Here is a 17,696-nt window from a genome sequence, read left to right on the forward strand (position 1 = left end):
GAAAGTATGGCTGCCTGGTGGTCCAGTGGTTAGCACATTGACCTCACAGTGCAGAGGTCATAGGTTTGATCCTGGCTCCAGCCTTCCTATGTGGAGTTTGCATGTTCGCCTTGTGCCTGCGTGGGTTTTCTCCGGGCACTCTGGTTTCCTCCCAAATTCCAAAAACATGCATGACAGGCTGATTGAATCCTCTAAATTGTCCCTAGGTGTGAGAGTGAGCGCGGATGGTTGTTCGTCTCTGCGTGTCCTGCGATTGGCTGGCAACCAGTTCATGGTGCACCCCACCTACTGCCCAAAGACAGCTAGGATAGGCTCCAGAACACCCCGCGACCCTTGTGAGGAGAAGCGCATCAGAAAATGGAAGGATGGTTAGTATCTACATGTTTTTTTTTAATTTATAGAGTGCTTAAGAACTGCTGTCCACGTTTACATCATCTTTTCATGAAAAATGATAAATGGATGAAGCCCCAGATTTGTTTGTATTGTTAGTGCAGTCTGATTTGCAAAAATGTTTGCGAACCACTGCTTTGGAGAGCAACCAAGTTGAGACGGATTCAAGTCTCGTCACTGCCAAGTAGTGCACTTTACTTTGTCTCATTTGCTTCAAAACTTTGTCAGTCTCCTGCACGTTTGAGACGGAACGTCGGGTACACAGGTGATAGATTGCCAAATGTAGTTTCTGCCTGTACAATTATCCACAGTCTGTCACCATCTTTTTCTCAAGACTGTCAATAATAAACTAAATTGCTGCTTCAGTTTCCTGCATCCTGCACATCACAGCAATTGTGAGTTTTCCCTTTGACTCCCCTGCAAGTAGTGCAAATGAATGTGGGTCTTAATAATAATGTTATTCTGCTAAGCCTGTAGAAAATTAATCTCTTTTGACTTTTTTTGTATCATAATTCCTTGGGGTGAGGTGACGAATTGTATGAGCCAGAAATGCATCCTGTCAACACACTTCAAGCATATTGCTGTGGGAAAGAAAACCCTTTAAAGTCGACATTGCTCACTGAGTAACAGAAAGGTTTGGGGGCTTTTTTTTCTGTGCAAATGTGCAGTGAAACCTCCAAAATTGACATTGACCAACATTTTGAGGGAGAATATGTCTCTCTATAATAGTAATAATACAAGAATAATAATAATAAGAAAAATAATAGACATGTAGATTTCAGATCTTCTGTTCATCAGAAAGATTAACTCACATTCCATTTCCTGATGTACAGACTTTGTGAACATCTTATTAACAGCACAAAAGTGAGTCTGTAACGTATGGAAACAGCTATGACAGTGGAAGTCCTCACTTCACCCATGTTTTGGTTGTTGTTTTTGGGGGGGTTTTGTGCCTGAACTTTGCTTCTGATAGCACAATGTACTGCCGAGAGTCACTGTGTCTGAAACTATACGGTGTATATTCGCCGCATATCGTGTATGTAGATATGTGGATGGATAGAAGGACTGACGGACAGTCATACAGACTTACCCCAGAACGAGGAACTTTAGAAGAATCACTATTGTGTCTTATGTTGGACTACGGGAGCCAGAGACGTACAGTCTGGAAATTAAGCGGCCGCTTGAGGCCCCGTGGCCCCTAAGGAGCCCCAAGAAAGCCATTGTCCTGTGTTTTTTTTTTTTAATTTTACTTTACTTGTGTGTTAACATCGAATGTTCATTTCAAAATGAAGACATTGACAAATGCTCTGCAAATGTTCAACTAAGACCAGGTTTTATATTTGTGAGGGATGCACTCACCCAAAATACGGGCTGCAGTTGCACATGATGATCTTATGGACGTGAAACTCCACATGGTCGACTATGATACTGTAAGTGCGTCGCTGAGACCTCGGGTCTGTCGCAGTTCATCGTACACACATTCTACGCACTTGCTTGTAAGTCTACCTTCCACGCAATTCATCTTGAATTTTGACCATTTCGTGACACTTTGGAGTCCTGCCGGGTCGCGGCACAAATGACATGCAGCAAGGGAACTGGGTGGCGTGCCGCAAGATTGGGTCATGCCATTACATCCCAATGATGTCCTGTGTCAAAAGCTCCTTGACGCATCATCAAAGCGCCCCCATGTCAGAATTAAGGAAAACATCACTGGTCCACAATTGTTTCATGCCCAAAACTGCAAACAACAAATTTGTAACAAATTCAAGCCAAAGAAGACCACCAAAGTTAAACCACGGCAACTGACTCTTGGTCGTGAGAGACATTTCAACTTAAACATTGTTGTCCTCAAGGACAGTCCCATCTTTGTCGGTGCGTTGCAAACGAATTGCTGACTCTGCACCTGTAGAGGCTGACCTCCTGTATTTCGTGTTGGGGTTTGTTGGTTTCTCGAATCAAGAAGTCACTGCACTCCTCACCAAACTACGCTAAACTGAACTGCATTTACAACATTGCTGAGGTTGCTTTTGCCCTTGGGGTGCAACAACTTGGTCTGAGGGCATAGGGTTTGGGAGATGGAGGTAAAAAAAATAGGTCTGATCTGTGTGGGTAGGTTTTCGGTGGACCTCACTATTGAGGCTTCCGTCATTGGTTGCTCATTTTTCGCAGTTAAAAAAGCAGCAATGATCTGTCTGACGTCTTCCTGAGTGAAACTCAACTCATCTTTATTGATATGGCGCTTTTGCAACTGCTGCAACTGTAACAAAGCGGGGTATGTGAAAGAATCACCGAATTAAATGCTCAAACTGTGCATAATCTTACAGTGGCTTCAACATTTTTACAACACCACAGTACACTTTTTAAGTAGTTTTATATTTTTAATAAAAGAAAAGTAAGACTATGAAATGGAAATATGAAAATATAACAAAATATAAGTACACGTAAAGACCAGCTTCTAGTGCCGCCTGTAACAGCTTAGTAATACAGTGAAACTCCTCTACAACGAAATCAGGTTTGCAGCAAGAAATTTTTCACAACTGGGCATTTTTCACTGTAGCAAATTTGATCTCAGATGTAAGCACACACACACACACACACAAACAAACACAAACGTATGTGTACTCTATTTTTATTCCAGTGCATAAGTATCATACTTATGCACTTTAAGTATGAGCACACACTTTTTTGACACTTCCTATTGTCAATGTAGAAAGAAAAAAAGGAAAAGAAATTGCGAAATTTACAATCAGCATTCACTTTCACTTACATCCATTTCTTGGATAATGTCTTCTATTTTGCTTGCTTCGTCTTTTATTTTGATCACTTTTACCTTCTCAGCATCAGAGCTCTTCTTGTCTTAGCTGCTTGACATCCAAAGGTCCGTTTTGTAGCCATTTTAGCAATACAACGTCCATGCTCGTCTGAATCTAACAATAACAAATACTTTGTGGACTCGGTAGCTTTTCTTTCCACCATCTCACTGTGTCTAACTCGACCTCCCCTCGATCGCCACCCAAGACAGCGTTGCTCAGCTGGATGTCATGCAATGAACTTTTAAGCCAGCCACGGGACGCTTCATAGTCCTCGATGGCCATAGTTAGCTCTCGAAGGCTGAAAACCTTACGCTAACTTGACCGCTTCAATCTCATTAGCGCTCCAGTTAGCGTAAGGTTTTTAGCATGATAACAAGTAAAGCATTTGAGGAAACGTTCGTTTATTTGAATGTCCGTCGAGCCATAAGCAATTTACTCTGAGCAGCTAAACGGATGCATTCCACTCTATCTTCTACGGATCGAGCTTCAGTATCTACACACATAGACAGTGAGGTCTCTCTTGGCCAATCGGAGACCAGGATGATGCTCGGTCAGCCAATGGCAGAGCAGCTATGAGTATGTTGCGTTCAAGAAACTCGCAGCTGTGACCGAAATAAACATTGTTCACTACGTAAACCAATGTGGTGGTTGCTGTTGCCGTTTCCGAATGAAGCAGTAGAGGTCGCTGTTGGATTAGACTTCGTTGTAGTGAATGTCTTCGCGAGGCTGGAGCAGAGAAAATGATTTCGTATAACGCAACAGGGGGGTTTTCGTCGTATGGGGGGCAGGAAAATGGGAATGGTGTTAATGCATGAAGATTTTTTTCACATTAGGGGGTATTTTCACCCATGTAGGTTTCGTCTAGAGGAGTTTCACTGTATCACTTTCCTAGGGTGCCAAAACCAACTGAAGAAACAGAATGGCAATCAGATCGCACAAACATAGACTCAAACAAAAGTCTGTATAAAAGTATTTAATACAAAAACGCACCGACAAAATAAAGAGAGATCGCTGGTCAAAAGCAGCAAGAAAAGTAAACATTCACAAAAAGAGCTTGCAAAGGCAAAGAAAAAAAAATTCCAAGATATAAACAAAATGACAAAAGTCCAATTTCACAAAAACAAAAACATGAGCAAGGTCAAAGACAACAACCCCCCCCCCCAAATACAAAGCCAGAGGCTAGAGCGCAAAAACGACTGACAAGATTGAGAGTTCTAGAAAAACAACACTTAAGCAAAAGCAGCAACAAGGTCAATAATTCCACAAGCCCTAGTGTACATTTGCATTTCATATTTTAGAACTGCCTTTTCACTAACATAGGGGTGCAAATTTTTTTTTTTTTTTTTTGCTTTCATGTACAGTGCTGCTGTAGTACTGTAGGTTTTTTGAAGTGGTAAAAATTTGGAAAGTCGCGCTCAAAGGGTCCAGTGTTTTTTTTGTTTTGTTTTGTTTTGTTTTGTTTTCCACAGCAACAACAACCATCAAGCAGCGACCTTGACGGGATACAACCCACAAAAGACAAAAATAGGGTGACGCCACACTTGCAATTGCAATTTGCCTTTTGCATTAAAGGTGAAATGTTTTCAACACTTATGAAGAGTCTAGCTGCCTTGTTTCAACTTTTGCAGAATACCATGAGCTAATTAACTGAGAATTTACAGGCAAGGAAAAGTATAAACAGAAAGAGCGTATTGTTACAATTAGAGGTGTCAATTTATCATGTTAATTGTGAATAATTTATTACAGTCATATTTAGCGCGTTATGTTTTTTAATCGCGTTAATCTAAATTTTAATATCTAACTTTATTGTTTCTGTCGGTTGCCTTTTTATAATATCCCTTTTCATGTGTTGGCTTCCTGTGTTCGAGTAGTTGAGGGTGGGGAAACAACTGTCAGTCACAGCCTGACGCATTCATTGATTGGCTGTCATTATCTTTGGGCTTGTTTAGCATAAGATAATCATCTTGGAGTTGGGCGGGCTAAGTCAGCAGTGGTGAGGAGAGGAGAGGTGAAAATGGAGGAGCATGTGAGAGTTCTCGGCACAATGAATGGAAAATTTACTTTTCAAAAAAATGCCCTGACGGCACTATTGATAAAAGTAGAGTGTTGTGCCAAATTTTTAGGAAGGAGTTTGCTGACCACTGAAGCAGCTCAAGTTTAGCCTCCCACATTAATGCAAAGCACCCAGTCGCGAGCGCATCCACAGCTAATGCTAGCACCGAAAGCGATATAGCGAGCTAAAGCAAAGCTCTTCGCCAAACTAAACTCAAGAACCCCCCGCATACGAGGCATGAAGTCAGCATAGTTGCTGTGTCCTCAGTAGCCTACCAGAAGTGGTTGATGTTTATTTCAGCACTTTATTTTCTCATGACGAACAGTGTTATTTCTGAAGTACTAATTTATAGCACTGTGATTTAAGGGTCTCTTATTTATTTTTTATTATCCGAAGCAAGTTCAGTGTTGAGTACTTGTATTGCTCAGTGTCAGAGGTTTTTCTCAGACAAAGTTAAACAAATGACTGGGCACACATGGAACATTGTCTTTCTTCGGTGGAAGTGGATCTCTGAGAGCGAACGACGGTTTAGTTGCTCCGTGATCACACTCAAGAGTCCCTTGTCCTCCTGTCGGACTTTTATTGTGAACATATGCAAAATACAAGAAAAACACTGCCCCGAGATTTGCATACCACGCCCCCGGTCCGGCCCCTCAGTAGTGATCTCAAATGCTAACACCTCACAGCCTGGTCTACCCGAATACACAAGGCACAGACTTTGCTGATGACAAATGTCCGCCTGGGCGCAACAGCTATTCCCAAACTGTCTTTTGAGATTCAACAACACTTTGTTCCCAATGTGTTTATTCGCACTCCTTGATTGAATCGAGCCATCTTCCATCTGTTCACCCCCCTTGCTTTGACGTGATTACTCAAAAAGCCCTCCGCCCAAACGGCCGACACCTGTGCGCTGAGTACGCACCCAAACGTCCAGACATGCCCAAATTAACAGAAACTTTAAACATGATACCATTCTGCTCATAGCTTTCTCTATCCTCCTGACTACCAGGAAAAAAAATGTTGTCCAATCACATTTATTTTGACATTCCCCAATCTATGTGAAGTAATTGGACTCCTCCAAAAAAAATTTTGAAATCCCACTACATTTTTTAAACAGGCTCAAATACACTTAAAACAACTCAAACAACATTTTAATATGTTCATAAGAGTCTTATAATTAAAATGCCAACAGCATTTCAAGACAAAATGTGGTCGATAAAAAGTATTACTTTTCCTCTTCCCATAAAAAGTGCTTGCACTGAGGGAAGCCATTTTCTTACTTTTTCTAACCCCTACAAATTTGGTATCATTGGAAAGCACTGAATGTCCTCTTTAGAGTAACAAAATGAGTTAATGCGATTGGAGGCACTGGGTGGGAGATATTTAGGTTCACAAATGTCCTCTACAGAGGACAAATTTGAACTACTGGTAGTCAGGAGGCTATCACTCAGAAAACTGTTCCTACTGTTTTTGATATGTTAACCTAAGCACTCACTGTATTATGGACCTGATGTTCTCAATTTTTTTTTTTTTGTAATTATTTGGAGATTTACCAAAAAACACAACAGTGATAGTCCCCTGGTGGTCGAAACTAAAGGTTGAGGTTAAGGCCTGGGACTAGTCTCAAATACAGCAGAAAGTAAATGGCTAGGACTGCATCTGTTCAAGTCTGTTTAAAAACAATAAACCACTTTATAATGTCACTTTTTTTGTCTTTTGATCGGCCTCAATAATGTAATGAATTAAAAATGAAAATAGGGCTTTTCTATGCACTTTTTAGATTAGATTAAAATATAGATTAATTAGATCAATTAAATACAGATCATAATTAATTAATCTCACAATTTTATTTATCGCTTCACAGCACGAGTTACAATGCCAATAGCGGGTTGTTATTCTGCCCTGTGACCTGCATGGGGTCTGCTTCCAGCATCTTAGGTAATTCCGCAGGTCTCAACTTGAGCGTACATGGTCTCACTCGGTCCTTTGTGATGTCCCCCATATTGTAGGATTCAAGGACTTGACATCCTTCAGGTTTTCTGGTGGCCTGTCTTTCTCTTCCTGAAATGGCACTCGGATTAGTGTAAGGGAGCCAATGATTTAGACTACAGTAATGGTAGGAGTACAAGGGGTTCTGATTGGTTTTCTACACAAGATGAAATGTCACTTGGGTTCTTGTAAGGGGCACCTTGGGTAGGACTAGGTTTAGCGTAAGGTGCTCGTCATCAGTCAACACGTTCGGGATTTGATTAGAGCAACAAGGAGGAAAACTTACTTCTTAAAGCAAATATAAGAGCAAGGGCAAGGCCAAGTACTAATGATATACGGATCCAGGTCCAGGTAAAGATTGAGATTTCTTTGGGTACTGTGGAAAAGAGAAAAAAAATGAAATCAACTTTTTAAGCCCGTTATACGGTGCCTGTCTTTTTCCTAGCTGGTTTTCATAAGCAGCACAGGATCTCAGTGTGAAAGTATGTGTGGCCACATACAATATGCTGCCTTCACTGAGTTTTCTGCCATTCTGGATCTCCTGCACCAGTTTTGCAGGATCTCTTCATTAAAGCGACCACAAATACAAATCTTGCCTTTGCTAGGTTCTGCATAAGAGACCCAGCCTGCTAGATTCCGGATGTACCGCGTACTCACCATGTTGCTGGCAGACTTGTCGAACTGCCATTGCCTCCTGCGTCTCGCTAACCTGGTTGCTGTGCTGGCACACGATAGAGAAATTGAAGACGAAGGCCATGAGACTCCAATCTGCATTTGAAAGCCCGCCTCCATCAGGTGTGCAGTTAGCATGTCGGCATTCAAACGTGGCGTTGAGATGAGTTTGGTCGGTCCGGCAGGTCACCGTCAAGTTACATGAGTCCGAGTCGGCAAACAGTGACACCACCTCCAGCTTGACGGGAGATACTGCGGCTGTAAAATTGATTCTTTAGTGTACAGGTGGAAAAGTTTTGCAGGGGCAGAAATAATGTTCCTGGGTCAGTGTGACCCATGGAATGTTTGACTGCCCATTGACATTCAGGTCTAGTGAATGGCTATATTCGCCCTGGGCCAAATTGATCTGGTCCATTCTTTTCTCAGATACAGTGATGATGATGTATACAGCGGTGGTTGTTTTAAAGTGCTCTATAAAATACAGTTGAGTTGAGATCGAGGGTCAGTCTGGTGTTACGCTTCTTGAACTTCTCAATAGCAAGGTTTCTGGGCCATTTTGACCCTGGGTATTTCTTAACTCTCCTGTAACAATACTTTTTCATTGACTGCCATTATCCTGGGTCAAATTGACTGGAGGCATGATGCATTTTTAAGAACCCCAATAATGTTCCTGGGTCAGTTTGACCCATGGCATGTTTAACCATCCTGTTGCAACAGTGTCGTTGGGTCAATTTGACGTGGGGTATGATGTGTTCGAATTTCAGGAAGACCAATGATCTTACTGGGACAAATCTGTCTGTTGAACCTTTATGTTGTCCAGGAACAGGTGACTGGGTCAATTTGACCCGGGGCATATTTAACACCCCGGTATGTTTAGTTTTTTTTCACCGGTAATGTTTCTGGGCCATGAATTTTATGAAACTGGATTTCTATAGCATAGCCACCTGACGCTGTGTTTTCTATGCTATTGCTAATTTATTATATATTTTTTCTACAAATATATTGCGAATGCTTTATTTTATATTGCACTTGAACTATGTACAGTTCTTTTCTGAAACATTTACTTTGTGCAATGAAACACTTCATTTTTTTCTCTCCCTCCCCCCCGTATTTTTTCACAACAACGATGATCCTGAGTGAATTTGATTGTGGCCATGTTGAACCCCCCCGACCCCGTTGATGTTTTGTTTCTCAAGAACAGCATTGATTTATCTGTCAATTGATCAAATTGACCGGGGGCATCTTTAAGACTGCCATTATGTTTGGGGAATTTTTTTGTTGTTGATATTCCTTGAACATGTTTCCCTCTCCTTCCATTTCAGGAAGATCTTTCTGGATCCAAAAGACCCGGGGCATCAACATCCCTTGCATTCAATGACATACCTTGAATGTGAAGTTGGTATTCGGCCAGCTTATTTTCTGCACCACTGAGTACTGCAGTGTAAAGTCCAGCGTCCGGCTCTTGCACATTTTTTAATACCAAGGAAAAGTTTTCGAGTACCACTACTCTTCCGTGGTAGTTGGGATATATTTTTGTGCGTTTTTGATTTTTGTCTGATCTAAAAATGTCCAAACTTCTATTGACCCGCCAAAAGAAGAGGTCCCGGTCCGGCGTAAAAACTACAGGCTTCTTGACGTCCAAATCGACGTCAGCTCCTTGCTTGACAAACTTGCTCTTCGTTACAGACCCTTGAAAAAAATCAACAACAACAAGCATAAATAACAACACCGGAATAAAACAATCTCGCAGTATAACAATTGAATGACTGATCACTAAAATGTTGAAACTATATTCCGCCTTTTTTCCGAGGGGGAAGGGGGGGTTGATTTAAAATGTAATTTTATATATCCTAAATTGTCCTCCAAGAAAAAAGACTGTCGAGAAAAAAAAAAGACATATTGGAAAACAAGACATATTTTTTGTAATTTTCTGTTGTTTTGTTTTTTTTTTAAAGAAAATGGCATAATGGAAGAAAAGAAAAAAATTTCTTCCATTATAACATTTATCAAGAGAAAAAATGATAACTTCTCTCCTTGGAAACATTTTAAATCTATTTTTGCCACTTTACATTTTGTACAAATGGCTTTTATTTTCATCCATCTAGCCATTTTCTGATCCGCTTATCCTCTCGAGAGTCGCAGGGGCATGCTGGAAATTATCTATCCCAGCCGTCTTTGGGCAGTTGGCAAGGGAAACCCTGAACTGGTTGTAAGCCAACCGCAGGGCTTTTATTTTTCCCCAACAATTAATTGCGACAGTTTTTTTTAAATATCATTTATTGTTGTGTTTGTTTGATTTTATTTATTTTAGAATTTATGAAAAAATATTTTCCCCTTAATCTTACTTTTTTTTAATACCACATTTTACTCTACTTGTTAAACCCAGCCGCTGGGGAGCGGTGCCCTCTCCTGGGGGTGCACTGTTCCCCAGTGCCGGTCCCAAGCCCGGAGAAATGGGGAGGGTTGCGTCAGGAATGGCGTCAGGAATGGCATCCGGCGTAAAACTTTTGCCAAGACGACCATGCGAGTTGGTAGGACGGTTTACAGGGGCGGATGGAAATTACTGACTCGCTGTGGCGACCCCTGAATAGGGACGTGCCGAAAGGAGAAGAAGAAGACTCTACTTGTTTGTGTAAAATCATTTTTAGGTGGGGGGGAAAATGCAAAAAAATATATATATATTCATAAGTGATTTCTTTGTACTATTGAAACGTTTTTCAATAATTCAATTCAATTCAATTCAGTTTTTCCTTTTAAATATCACATTGTAATATTGCTGCTTCAAATTTTTTTTTTTTTTACTTTTTAAAACTTGCTTGTGAAATATTATGATTGGTTTCGTTCTCAGATGAAATGCAAAGTTCAATTTTTCAAATACTTTTCATTTCCTTCTTTTTTTTTTAATGCATTTCCCCTTTAAGTCATTGAAAAAAAAGTCAGTTAGAGGAAGTCAGTTAATAGATGAGGGAGTGCGGTTACTGCCGGTTAGACTGAGTGCATTACGAGAACACTCAAGTTTCATTTCCCTTCTACTGCAAAAAATCAACAGCAACAATCATAAATAATAACACCGGAATAAAACAACCTGGGAATATAACAATTGAATAACTGATCACCAAAATGTTTACGTTATATTTAGCCTTTTTTTTTCCAAGGGGGCCGGGAGAGACATTTGATTTAAAATGTAGTTTGATCTTTGTAAATTGTCCTCCAAGAAAAAAAGACATTTTCTTGGAAAACAATACATATTTCTTGGAATGTTCTTACTAAATATTACTTTTTTCTTCCGTTATAACATTTATCAAGGGAAAAAACTTATCTCCTTAGAAAAATTTGAAATCTATTTCATTCATCTGACGCTTTAAGAGGTGCGGGGCTGCCACTGACAGGTGACCGTTCGCACTACCTATAAAAAGCGCATTGCAGTTTGTTTTGTCAGTTACAACAGGGGTCCCCAACCGCCGGTCCACGGACCGATACCGGTCAGCAGGGCATTTGGTACCGGGCCGCACAGAAAGAACTTGCCTTAATTCCGTTTTATTTATTTCGGAATACCAAAGATGTTTTATTTTGAAAAATTACCGGATTCTCCGTTACATCCGTCTGTGTCACGCTTGACACATGTCAAGCCACGCTTCTCCGTCACGTGACCGATTACGCTAAAAACAAAACGCCAGAGCTCGCAAAATGAGTAAAAAAAACTGCTGGAGATCGCAAATGACGGCGGCCTTAAAAGTACGTTCGAAACAACTGGATTAAAGTTATGGCTGAATACTCTGAGATCGCCACAATAGCACTGTTGCTATTTCCGACATCCTACCCGTGTGAAGCGGGGGGTTTCTGCAGCAACGGCCTAGATGAGAATGGGACCTTTGCCAACAATGGCACTCCAACACGGCAAGACCCAGCTACTGGTGTCCTCTCTTCGCCTGATATCACCATAATTCATGAAGCCCAGAGAAAGTATTTCTCATGGGAGGCGGCCAACATACTCTCATCAGACCACAAGCCAATATTCATCACCATTATGTTTCCGGCGGTGATAAATAAAGGAAAAAAGAGATGAGTTTGGGACTGGAAGAGATGTACCAGCATTCACAATGGAAGAAGAAGAGCTGTTCAAGGACTGGCATAAAGAAAGACCACAGAAAGTCAGCAAGGAAGTAGAAAAGTTTAATAACCTTGTGTTGAAGGCAGCAAGACTCAAGATTGGATTAAAGGCAGTCGGTATGACAAACGAATGTTGGAAGACCAAAGAAATTACACAAGCTGAGAAAGAAAGAGATCGGCTACGAGAGCTAGATAGTTTCCACAGCGAAAGATTTAAAGAACAAAATGAGAAAGTGAAAAACCTGGTTAAGGCAAAAAAGCTGGAAATCTGGCAAAGAAAGACTATCTCAGTGAAGGGCAAGACACAAATGTGGAGAGTGCTTCAAAGCTTAACAAACCCAGCAAGGAAAGATCAGGCAAGAATCATTCTGGATGGTGAAAAGCAATTAATTAGTAATGTAGACAAAGCCAATGGGTTTGTTAAGTATTACCACGTAGTAAGTTCCCTAAAATTAACCAAACATGACCGAAGAATGAAAGGGCTTACTAACGGCAAATTGCGAAAACAATATAAAGATGGAATTTACAACAGAAGAGGTGGAAGCAGCAATACAAAAACTCAACCTATCAAAAGCGGCCGGACCTGACCACATCCATCCACGCCTTTTACACCATATCGGTGAAAATGCGCTGACGGCCTTAACTGGCATCTTCAACAAATCGTGGTCCACGCTCCAAGTCCCGCAAGAATGGCGTATTGCTGGCATCTGTCCGATACTAATACTAGGGAAAAATCCCAATCAATTAGCCAGACACAGGCCCATATCACTAACTTCTGTGATAGGTAAAGTGATGGAAAGGCTGCTGTGCAATAGACTGCGGTATATAACTGAAGAAAGACATCTCTTGACCGAAAACCAAGCAGGGTTCAGGCCTAGAAGAAGTACAGAAGACCAGCTTCTAAGATTATGCCAGTCTATCAATGATGGCTTTCAACAAAAACTGATGAAGAGAACAGTAATGGCACTTATCGACTTTACAAGGGCATACAATGGTGTCTGGCGAGATGCCTTGGTGTATAAGATGATGGAGAAAGGAGTGCCGACACACATCATTAGATGGATACAATCATGGTTGTCGAATAGATTGAACTGGGTTACCTATGAGGGAGAGAAAAGCCGACAGCTCGTCTTCAAACAAGGTGTACCACAAGGTTCGGTGCTCTCTCTGCTACTCTTCCTGTTTTATATTGATGACTTGGGCAAGGATATAAAAAATGCCGAGATCTCTGTATTTGCTGATGATGTAGCACTATGGACACAGCACTCAAGCTTGCAAATAGCAGAAAAGGAACTACAAACAGAACTTTTACGACTGACAGAGTGGAGTGCTTCGTGGAAGATGCAAATTTTGGCACCCAAGTCCGAATGCTCCTTTTTCTCGACTAACACACAAGAGGCCAATTGGAGACCATCTCTAACACTATCAAATACTCCTTTGAAGTACAACCCCAACCCGAAATTCCTAAGGGTTACATACGACCGGCAATTAACCTTCAGCACTCATGTGAGAAAGATCAGTCAAAAGGTTAAACAACAGGCAGCAGCTTTGCGCCGATTGGCCAACACAGACTGGGGTTATGATAAGGAGACCTTACGATCTACCTTCATCACAGCTGGAAGATCGATGATTGAGTATGCTGCGCCGGCATGGACCCCATGGATTTCTACATCAGGGATGGAAAGACTGGAAGCAAGCCAGAGATATGCAGGAAGGGCAATTACTGGACAGGTACGCACAACCCCCAAAGAGGCTATCCGAGCCAAAGCAGACCTACCTACGATTGCTACCAGGGTCGAACAACTAAATATGATTGCTTTGGAGAAGTCATACAGGCTGAGTGAATCCAATCCTCGCCAGATGCTAGCAGAAAGAGATACCATACAACAAAGAAAGAAACAAGGATGGAGAATTAAAGCGAAAGCAAGGTGGTCGCCAATCTTTGGAAAGAATAAACCACAACACCTGCCAGGTCTCCTACCACCATGGATGACGATAGGTAACTTGGTCTTCGAATTAGAGGGAGTGAAGAGAGGAGATAACGAAAAAGATAGGAAACTTGCTATTGACAGATTGGCCAAAAACTGGACTAAATATTACAGAGTGGTGTACACGGATGGATCCACATCAGCAGCAAACATCAACGGACGATCAGGGATTGCTATAACAGAACCAAATGTTCTTGGAACACATAATATACCAGCAGGCCCTTGGTGCTCCTCATACCAGGCGGAACTGAAAGCAATCACGCGGGCCCTGAATCTCCTCCGGGATGACTGTGAGGGAAGGAAGACAAGGATTGTTGCGGACAGTAAGACAGCGCTGCAACGAATCCAGAGTTTGAATCCCTCCACCCGACTTCAAGACGGTAATGAAAGAGATATTGTTGAACTGATACATCTTTATCATCAAAGAAAGAGTTCCTTAACTTTTACATGGTGTCCAAGCCACTGCGGGGTGATGGGCAATGAGATGGCTAATGAACAGGCTGAAGAAGGGTCGGAGAGAAACCAAGGAGGAACAACCTGGCAATACACGGCAGCGAAAGCGGCAATCAAACGCCATATTAAAGACCCCCCAATGCGCCACGAAAGATTGAAAGAAATCTACGGCGAACACGGCGAACGGTTGAATCGACAGCAAGAACGACTCATGTCACGACACGAGCAGGTTACGATGAGCAGACTACGGAGTGGTCACCATCCGGACCTGCGGAAATGGCAACACAAAATTGGTCGAGCGGAGGACCCCATCTGCCGAATATATCGACTGGGGGAAGAGACAGCAGAACATGTATTGCTGGATTGTCCCGCCATACAAAACTACAACACAAGCAAACCTGACGACACCAGAGAAAATGGCAAGAGAACCCAAACTTGCTCACAAGTTTTGGGAGAGATGGCGCAACAAAACAAAATAACTAACATCAACAAAACCCAGATGGAAGATTGCTAAACAAACAAACAAACAAACAAGCAGCAACGGCGACTAAAACAAAATTACGAAGTAGACTGGACATAAACCACACACTTGAGGTGTCATTGTCTCCTATTACCCTGAGATGGGACCATCTGGTTGCAGAAAATCAAGCTCGGGGCAGTGGTGAGTCGTCATTGTCATGCACTTTGAATTTGCGTTGTATCGTATTTTGAAGGCATTAAACATTACCATTGCGATCAGAGAGAGTGTTGCAGACAGATTAGACGCTCCTTGTGTTTATTATATTTCGAAAACACCACCATTTTCATGCAGCCCATACCATATTATTTTGTTGTATTATTTCCGTCACACCTTAAATGCCGGTCCCTGAAAATATTGTCTGACATAAACCGGTCCGTGGGGCAAAAAAGGTTGGGGACCCCTGAGTTACAACACTCACTTCGTCGCTGGCATGGCCCAATGGTAAGCTACGTTTGTGTCAGCTTTTCTTTACCAGAAATGTGTTACCTTTTTAGATTCAATCATGATCGCTTGCTTTGTTTGTTTGCTTTGTCTTGCGTCCATTGTGCTTTATGTTTGCGGCATTGCAATCAGTCAGTTACTGTTCGCTAACGTCACTTTACACAGCGTGGGCAAAAGTCTGCAATCACAGTGGTGTCTATTTAGTTCTTTTTTGCATAGTTGTCATGTTTGTCCGGCTGCACTGTGATGTTTAAACACAGTAAATTGCGTTGCAGCTGGGCAGTAAATTGCGTTGCAGCTGGGGGTTAATCATGCCGGCGCTCCACTTCCCGGTTTGACCATTGGGACTTATAGGTCTTTTGTTCGATTCCACTTGATATGTTTGTGTTGATGGTTTCTTATGTTTAGAATAATGAATAATGTTGCTGATAATAATAATAACACAGTGAAATCATGGTTGATTAGATTATTTATTAAACGTATTGTTAAAAGAATGGTATTAGTTCATGTCAATTACATACATATTTACATTGTGATGCAGAAAGATAGATGTATTCATTTTTTACTGCATTTATGTGTGCTTTAGGTTATTACCTGCTTCTGTTACTACTGCTACTTGCTGCTGATTCTGCTTCTGAATACTGATACTGCTACTGTTTCTACAACCGCTTCTACTACTTCTGCTTCTACTGCAAAGTGCTCCAATAAATGATCAAAAAAGTACAGAGCGAGTAATCCTTCCATGCTGAGTGACGATCTCTATTCAGAGGGCCATGGAAAACGGAAATAACTGAACAGTGATTTCTTTGTACTATTGAAAAGTTCTTCAATAATGTTTTTCCTTTTAAATATAACATTGTAATATTGCTGCTTTTGAAAATAAATATACATATTTTTTAACTTTTTAAAACTTGTTTGCGGAATATTACGATTGGTTTCCTTCTCAGATGAAATGCAACGTTCGACTTTTCAAGTTTTATTCTCACAGGATTCTGACATTTATTAAAAAAAAAAAGTCATACTTTCCATTTTCTTTGGGTTTTTTTATGCATTTCCCTTTCAAATCGAGTTTTTAAAAAAAGTCAACGAGAAGAGGAAGTCAGTTATTAGATAAGGGAGCGCGGTTATACATACTGCAAGTGCCGTTTCTTTTTGAATGCATTATCTGGGGAATCATACAATACGCATTACGAAAACTCTCAAGTTTCATTTGCCCTGAAGTGCAGCTTAAGCTTTTTTTTTTATTCCTATTTGAGTGTTTCCGTGCAAATAAAGGAGAAGCCAAATCAGACAAATGTGCTTTCGTTGTGAGTTGCACGTGTCACATCATGAAGTAACATCACAAATTCTAAATTGCTCAAATTGTTTTTGTGCTTGTGGCCAAATATTGTCTAGTTGGACAAGCACCCTTCTGACTAAATACTTCTCACTGCATTGCGTACTTGGTATAATTCTTGGGTCATTTTGTATCATCCGTCTGTCTGGTGTACAAGGGGCAAGTGAAAAAGGCATTTAAAAAAATCTAATAAAAAGGCTTCATCAGAAAATAAAACAATGTTTTTTTTTCCTCCCCAAAACAATAACTCATTCTCCCAAAACATTTTTTACTTTTTTTGCTTCATTTTCATCACACACACACACACACACACACACACACACACACACACACACACACACACACTTTCTTCACCACAGCTGTCGTTATGGCTCCAAAGACATCACAGTAAACTGCATTTTATCCACACTTTGATGGAAAATTCCGGGGTGGTTCCTAATGGCACTGAGCCAAAAACACAGGAAAACAGATGCGCTTACCTTGCATTTTACGTGTTTGCAGCAGAAAGACTAACATAAACGCAACCAGCTCCATGTCGTTTCAGAGAGGAAGCCCTATGACAGGAGTGGCCAACCAGTCAGAGACGAAGAGTGATACCATGGATTTGATGTAGACGTAAGATCGGGCCAAAAAAATCCAGCCCGACCCGGCCCGCTGGTATTTAAACCCGACCCGGCCCGAGCCCGACCAATTAACTTGATTTGCAGGTCCGAGCCCGAAGCAAACCCGACATTTCCGAGCCCGAGGCAAACCCGACATTTCCTATTTCATTTGTGATGACTCGGGAGGAGGAGGGGTGATTTCTGATAACAAATTAAAGCCTGTCTTTTGTCACGAAATCTAAGATAAACAAGTCTGTATAATTATTTACATCTTTTAAACATGTATTTCTGTTTCTGCAGAGGGTACATTAACCGACAATTTTCCATCA

General features: G+C 41.2%; 1 protein-coding gene and 1 long non-coding RNA gene across 2 annotated transcripts in view; both read right to left on the reverse strand.

The window, feature by feature from the left end:
- Positions 1 to 4,155: 4,155 nt before the first annotated feature.
- LOC109521145 (uncharacterized) lies at positions 4,156 to 5,001 on the reverse strand. The gene is made up of 2 exons (XR_002169297.1): positions 4,677 to 5,001; positions 4,156 to 4,256 (listed from the first exon to the last, which is right to left on the reverse strand). It is a non-coding gene; the product is annotated as an uncharacterized LOC109521145 (long non-coding RNA).
- Positions 5,002 to 7,108: 2,107 nt separating this feature from the next.
- LOC109521174 (uncharacterized) overlaps positions 7,109 to 17,696 on the reverse strand; it is a 37,371-nt gene continuing 26,783 nt past the window's right edge. Inside the window, exons 3-6 of the mRNA XM_019878835.1 lie at positions 9,301 to 9,660; positions 7,903 to 8,175; positions 7,532 to 7,621; positions 7,109 to 7,317 (exon numbers count right to left, since the gene is read on the reverse strand). Coding sequence (XP_019734394.1) covers positions 7,127 to 7,317; positions 7,532 to 7,621; positions 7,903 to 8,175; positions 9,301 to 9,660 — 914 coding nt within the window. The 3' untranslated portion in view covers positions 7,109 to 7,126. The remainder of the gene's footprint in view (positions 7,318 to 7,531; positions 7,622 to 7,902; positions 8,176 to 9,300; positions 9,661 to 17,696) is intronic.

Source organism: Hippocampus comes, unplaced genomic scaffold, assembly GCF_001891065.2.
Source record: "Hippocampus comes isolate QL1 unplaced genomic scaffold, H_comes_QL1_v1.1 scaffold85, whole genome shotgun sequence".
Taxonomy (NCBI): Eukaryota; Metazoa; Chordata; class Actinopteri; order Syngnathiformes; family Syngnathidae; genus Hippocampus; species Hippocampus comes.